Source organism: Athene cunicularia, assembly GCF_003259725.1.
Source record: "Athene cunicularia isolate RWA chromosome 9 unlocalized genomic scaffold, athCun1 chr9_part1, whole genome shotgun sequence".
In the NCBI taxonomy this organism is placed as follows: domain Eukaryota; kingdom Metazoa; phylum Chordata; class Aves; order Strigiformes; family Strigidae; genus Athene; species Athene cunicularia.
In genome coordinates, this window is record NW_020799110.1 from 1,600,441 (window position 1) to 1,607,046 (window position 6,606).

General features: G+C 52.2%; 1 protein-coding gene across 3 annotated transcripts in view; it reads left to right on the top strand.

Annotated features, from left to right (window-relative positions):
• KCNAB1 (potassium voltage-gated channel subfamily A member regulatory beta subunit 1) overlaps window positions 1–6,606 on the top strand; it is a 69,406-nt gene that overhangs the window by 42,181 nt on the left and 20,619 nt on the right. For all 3 annotated transcript variants that reach the window (XM_026854787.1, XM_026854789.1, XM_026854790.1), the window contains exon 2: window positions 2,552–2,595. In XM_026854787.1, coding sequence (XP_026710588.1) covers window positions 2,552–2,595 — 44 coding nt within the window. The remainder of the gene's footprint in view (window positions 1–2,551; window positions 2,596–6,606) is intronic.

Sequence of the window (6,606 nt, forward strand, 5' to 3'; positions counted from 1 at the left end):
AAGAGACAGATCTATCTCTCTATCTCTCTCTCTCTCTCTATATATATATATATATATGTATATATAAAAATTTTCTTTTTTGCTTGGTGGTTTTTGGTTTTATTTTGTTGTTGTTCTGATTTTTAGGGGGGTAGAAGGGAACCAGGTCTTGAGAAGCGTTACTCCTTCGGACAAATAACTGCTCTGCCGTAGGACCAGCGATCAGATCCGTGGCTGTGAGCTTTTAAGCAGCCCAGGGAAGCGAGTCACCCCGAGCGGGCTGAGCTCTCAGCTGGTTTGGTGGCTCCGTGCGCTGGGGTGGCCGCTTTGCTTTCCCACTACCGGCCCGTTAGAGCGCGCAGCTGGGCGGAAGGCTTGGGAGGGCTGGGAGTGATGGGAGTAGCTGGGGTGATGCTTTCTGGGCTGGACCACAGGCTCAGGTAACTCCTCCCAAGCAGCTGCTGAGCTCGTTTTGCAAGAGGGACCTTGTGCTGTGAAGACTCAACATTTTCAGTTCTCTTGACTTATAGACATAATTTTTTTTTTTTTTTTTGAGTACCCAGGTCACATGTGCTCTAAGTAAATGGCAGAGACAGCTTTGGAAATTCAAACACGATTTCTGACCGGTTTTGTCAGCAGGCCAGGCTCTGCCAGGAGCTGGGTATGGCTCTCTGGAGCAAAACCTGGCGCGTGTGTGTGCTTTACCCTCCACGTCCCCAGTGCGCGGAGGGATGAGCCCTGATGTAGCTTTGTGGCACGGGGGGACAGGGGACTGCGGGGAGGGAGGGCAGGACAGTCAGCTGGTCCCTGGGCTGAGACCCTGAGACAGACCCTGCTGCCGGGGGGAGCAATATCCCCTAGAAATGCATCCAAATATATCTATATATCTATATAAACAGATATGTGTGTGTGTATTTATATCCGCGTAGAGAGCAGGGTACAGCTCCGTGGCCAAGCTGTGCCCTCGCAGCCGTGTCCCTGCGCAGAGCCGGACTTTGAAAGGCAAAGGACAGCTCGGCGAGAAATAGGACTTAAAAAAAACCCTCTTCTATAAAATAAGCGTAAACTGGAAAGGCGCCGTAGCACTTGACTTCTCCAAAGAGCTTTATACAGCGAGTGGGCTGTCTCCAGCAGTAACGTGGAAATCCCAGTCCCGTGAGCCTGAGCTCCCCTCGCCTGCCCGAGGTGGCGGCTCTGTCTGGAACACGCGGGCAGCTGCCGGGTATTTGCCTTTGAACTTCACGGGTTACGCTTCGTGCTGGTGAGGATTGGCATCACTTGTGCTATTCTGTGCACTGTGGGGTTTTGGTATGTAGGGGTCCAGCTGTGCTTTAGCTCAAAATAATAAAAAAAGGAAAAAAAAAAAAAAAAAAAAAAAGGAAAAGGAAAAAAAATCAGGTCAGTGCCTGCCCCAACTGTGCTGTGAGCCTGGGGGCTGGTGGTGCTGGAAATGCAGCTCCAGCTGCTCAAATAGCTACTGGAAGGCGAATTCCTTTCAGCTGTGCTAAATTTGGGGTGCAGCAGTGGTGTCGGGGGCCCCGGGGAGGGCTGCCCTGGGGCTGGTGCCCCTGACCCCCCCGGCAGCGCCTGTGGTTGCTCCCCAGTGTGGGAAATGGCGCTGTGGCAGCGGCTGCCCGACACAGCCACAAAATCCAGCGTGTCAAAAGAGAAAGAGCTGGAGGAGCAAGGCATGACCTGCACTAGGGCCCTGTCCTGCCCCTGTCACTATCCCCCGCCCGTGGATGAGCAGAGCTTTTTATTTATTTTATTTGGCTTTAAATAATTCATCAGGAGCAGCAAAAAGTGCAGCGATTGTTTGCGGCGCGCTGCAGTGGAAGGTAGATGGATGGTCCCTAAATTATACCTTGATCTGGCAAAAAAATTGCACAGATCCAGCTGTAACATAAAGGTTAAAGCAGGAGGGTGTAATTAAAAGGGTATTTTGTGCTGCAGTGATAGGTTTAAGTTAGGGTAGGGGTTTAATGTGTGGCGGCACATTTCAAGGCCTTGTGGCTAATTATCTTGTCTCCAGCCTGGCTCTGGGAGGTGGGGAGAAGGGTAAGAAATTTATCTTGCGGATGCTGAGATGTAGCTGGTGTCGGGGATGAAGGTGCTGCCTCCCCTTGGGCTGGGAAGTCATGAGCTGCCGCGTTCAGGGGGGAAGCCATGAGCTCGGGAGCCTCAGGGATGGATGTGAATGTTCTCATGAGTGTGAGAGTGAATAAAACCAAAGGAGTGAGGCTGAATAAGGGGAATATTTAATCAATGAATAGGAACTGATGGTGAAAGCGAGGGAAACGCAGGTGCCTTATTCATGGCTACGAGATGACATCAGGTGTGTGTCACATCCCAACGTATCTGGGTTTGTTCCCAGCCCTGCAGTGCTCCCACCTGTCTCCACACCAGCCAGGGAGCGTCTCAGCTGGGGGGGGTCTGCCCCTTTTGGAGGAAAACAGGTGATTTGGTTAAAAGCAGGGACTCATCTTCTCCACCTGCTGGTTTCCTAAGGGGTGAGGATGTGTGTCCCTTGAGGGCTTAACAATATTCTCTAATTGTTTTCTTTTCCTTCTAGAAACCTTGGAAAATCCGGACTGAGAGTTTCGTGCCTCGGGCTGGGTGAGTAACCTCCGCGGCCGCCCGCGGCTCTGGAGTCGTGGTAGTGGCTCTTGCTTCTGAGTAAATAAAAAAAGTGTGGTTTCTCAGAGCCCCAGCCTGCGCCCGCCCGTGCAGGTGGCCCACCCAGAAGCCCTTACGGGTGGTCATAACATCCGTGCCGCAGCCGCGGCGCCCGCCCGCCGCGGGAGGGGATGCTTTCCACCCATAGTGCTGGCTGGAACTGTGCGAGTGTTTGTGGCATGAAATCCTTCCGATATGACCCGGTGCCCGTGAGGGACAGCCGGCAGAGACCACATCTGAGATGTCTGCGAATGTCCCCAAGAGCTTTCGGCGTCAGAGCCCCAGTGCTGGGGGACGACCCTGCCTGGGCTGCGGGCAGGTTTTCGTTTTGTTTTATCCAGTGCGTGTACCTTGTTATTTCTGCTCCGTGTTGATTTGAAAACTGAAGACTACCTTATCAATATTTTATCTTATCAATATTTTATCCAAAAGGGCATCTCCAGGCACTGCAGCTCATACGTGCTGGCCCCGCAGCGGTGCTGCTGGCCTTTGGCTGCCGGTAAGAGCGTGTGCGATGGGCTGGGCAGCTCCTGACGGCTTTACTCGGGCGAGGAATTTCTTTGACAGTGTTTGAACTGCTCACGTGAAGAATGCTTAGAAGCACATATCTATATAAAAAAAAAAAAAACCCAAACAAAAAAAACCCAAAACAACCCAAAGCTCACCAAGCGCTGTGGAAAGGAGGAGGCTGTTTGTCTGGCTGCGAGCACTTTCCCGTGGTGTAAGGCTGGGACATGGGGAGTGTGGATGCTCTGCTCTGCCAGGGCCCCTCCAGCCCCGGCTTAAAGGGGGTTCTGTGTTCCCCCGGGGTCAGGGGTGCTGGCACGGGGAGGTGGAGGCACTGGCATGTCTTTAGGGAAGCAGTTGGGTGTGCGGGGCTCCCGCGCTGCTGCCTTGGGGGCGAACGGGTGAAGGCAGGAGCAGGCAAGGACCTGGGTGCCTGCTGTGGCTATGGACATCCCATCCAGCTCCCGGCTCCATCCCCGGCTGGTGCCCATGCTCACAGGGCAGGTGACCGGGGGGTTAACTTGCTTTTTCCAGCACGCTTTGAGATTTGATTTTAAAATAGAGTGAAATGTGAAAGTCACCCTATATCACAAGTCATATAAATAAGGCCTATTCCACCAAGAAGGGCTCTTGTGGTTAAAATAGATCCAGGCTTTGAAAAGAGTTGTTTTCTTATCTGTGCAGAGCTTTTATTTACCATCCTTGGAGTTCACCACGAGCTAATGTTGTGGTGGGGAAGGGAAGGAAGTAGCAGCAGGAAAAAGCATTTTGCAGAGCTTTTCTTTAATTTCGAGCATGTGGAACTGCAGCAGCATCTAAATATATTGAGCCTTTGTGAGCGCAGCTGCGTGGGATAAGTGGGGGCTGAGCAGGGAGCGAGCGGCTGCTCTGGGCAAGGGCAGGGCTGGGGGAGAGTGCTTGGGCATCTCGGCCGGCGCCCCAGCCGTGAGCCCTACGGCCCCGTGTGCAGGGAGGGGGGACCGGCAAGTCTGCCGTTCACTCGCCTCCTCCTCTTGAACGTCCAGGTATTTCTTGTGCAGCACAGCACGCCCTCCCCTCCCGCTGCAGATCCTTCGGGGTAGCTTATATGACTTTCCTAAACAGCTTCTCTTTCAGTTCCCTCAAAGATAAATGTGTTTCCCTAAGCTGTCCGTGGCATGAAAATCTAATTTAAGGTTTACTAAAGTTTCTGAAGGCTCAGCAGTCTTCCTTAAAAGCCTTCCGAAACCGCAGCAAGGTGGGAGTGTGCCTCATCCTGTAGTATGAAAAAGTAAGCGGAGAAAAATGTGAAGCGGGGCAGGAATCAAAGGCGGGCGGTGCCAAGGCGATGCGTACCCTTTCATTACGTCCAGCTTCTCCCAGCTCGCGCTCTCCAATTAATTCATTAGCTGGGTGCCGCTTGCCGTGTGAGCAGCGCGGGTCAGGCGTGCTGCAGCTTGTTCCCGCAGCAAAGCGTCGCTGCGACGGGCGCTGAGCATCCCTCCTGGGTTGCTGAACCTCCCACCGGAGCTGGGACCCGGGCTGGGCTTTCACCTCCTCAGGTGAGGCTTTAATTGAGGGATTTAACAGCCTAACCCTGGGTAGGGGCATGGGCTGGCGCGGGGCCCTGTCTGGGACGCTGTGAAACCGATTGCCGTGCCGGGGGATGAAATAAGGTCACGTTTTCCCTGTAGTTAATTCCGAGTGAATTCTGCCTGTGGAGGCTGCCTGTTGAATTTTTTTTTTTTTAGAAAATGTTGAGACAGACTCCAACGAGGTGATTAGCCCTGACTCTGGGGAAACGAGCAGCAGGATGAATCCAGCCATCCCAACCCCCCGAAATCCAGTTCAACGTACAAAAGCACAAGAAGAACGTTCCCAAACGAGCGGTTCCTGCAGCCGCCGGCGGGATACCCTGTGCTCGCATTTGGGTACGACAACAGCTGGTTTGTGAGCAGAAAGGGGGCGGCTGCTGCCCTTGGCCATTTGTTCCGGGCGAAGCTTTTGCAAACCCGGGCCCGGGCTCCCTGGCGAAGGGTCCGATTCGCACCCGGGCGCTCACAGCGCGTAGGGCTGGGAGTTCGCTGGGTGCTCGAGCGCCAGACCAGAACCACCTGCCAGATCTCCCTGTGGCATCATCCTTGCCAGGAGCAAACCAGGGATAAAATTGTACAGGCAGGAGGCGAAGCTTTGGCTTCCCGACAGGAACTCTTTCTTTTTTTCCTGCAGAGGTGACACATCTGCTGGCAATGACATTGAGTGGTGAATTTTGCATCAGCAAATAACCCCCTAATAATCACACCTTGCTAGGCTCTGGGATGTGATGGAAGTGGAGCCAAATCCAGTTTTAATACAGAAATTCCTCCGCTGAAGGTGACGCGATCCAGCTGGGAGGTTGCTTTCCAGCGCAAGGCAGCGATGTGCTGGGCGAGGGGCAGGAGTGGGAGGTCTATCTGCCACGCTCAGCCGTGGGGGGGTGCGTTTATAAACACTGGATTGGGATAGACAAGAGAAACACTTTGTAAGGGGATAAGTGGTGGTTTTTAAAAAATCTTTCTCTAGTATATTTTTCTTCCAAAATCCTCCCATGGGCCGAGGTTGTGAATCATCCGTCGTTGTTTGAAATGCCAAGTGCACCTTGTGCTTTCTGGAGTTAATTTATTTTTTTTTTTTTTTAACGCTTTCGAAGCTTTAACATGGAAATCGGGCTCCATTTGGAGTTTTTTCATCTGCATAAGGAAGCTTAATGATAAATTGAAACCTATTTTTATCTTTATTGTGTGGGACCGGACCATTTTACTCCCAAGATAAGAGAAAGTACCTTTCCTGAGGTCTGCAACCAGGAACGCGTAGCAAGGGCTCGGTGAGTGCTGCTGTTGCTTGGTGATCGCCCTCGGAGAGAGCAGGAGCAAACGCCACATTAGTGAAGTCTGTGCTCTCTGCTCCTTCTCTTTATTTCGGTAGCGTTGGTTGTGTTCTGCATTTCCGATCTGTGGAAAAACTTGGCTTTTCCAGAGCTTGGGTTATTCTGCCAGGACCGAAGAGTTTCGGTTACGCAGCACACGTGCGCAGAATCGCGGAGTCGTTTGGGCTGGAACAGACCTTTCGGATCGTCGAGTCCAACTGTTCACCCAGCACTGCCAAGTCCAGCGTCCTTAAAAATAACTTTATTTGTACTCAGAGTAACCTGATGTATATATATAAAAAAAAAAAAAATCAGATTGACTTTTTTTGAGGGAAATAGAGCAGGATTCTCCTCATGGTGCCAAGTCCGCTCGTTCTGTTCCTGACCGGGGGCTGACCAAAGCTCTTTGCTTTCTGACTCCTGCTCAAGGTCCATCTGTGAGCAATGAGCTAACCAATATATTTTTAATGAAGGTGTGAGAGTGTTTATGTATCTATTGCACCGGGCCCTTTGCAAGTGCAAGCAGGCAGGGAGCATTTAATTTCCCCCCCCCCCCCCCC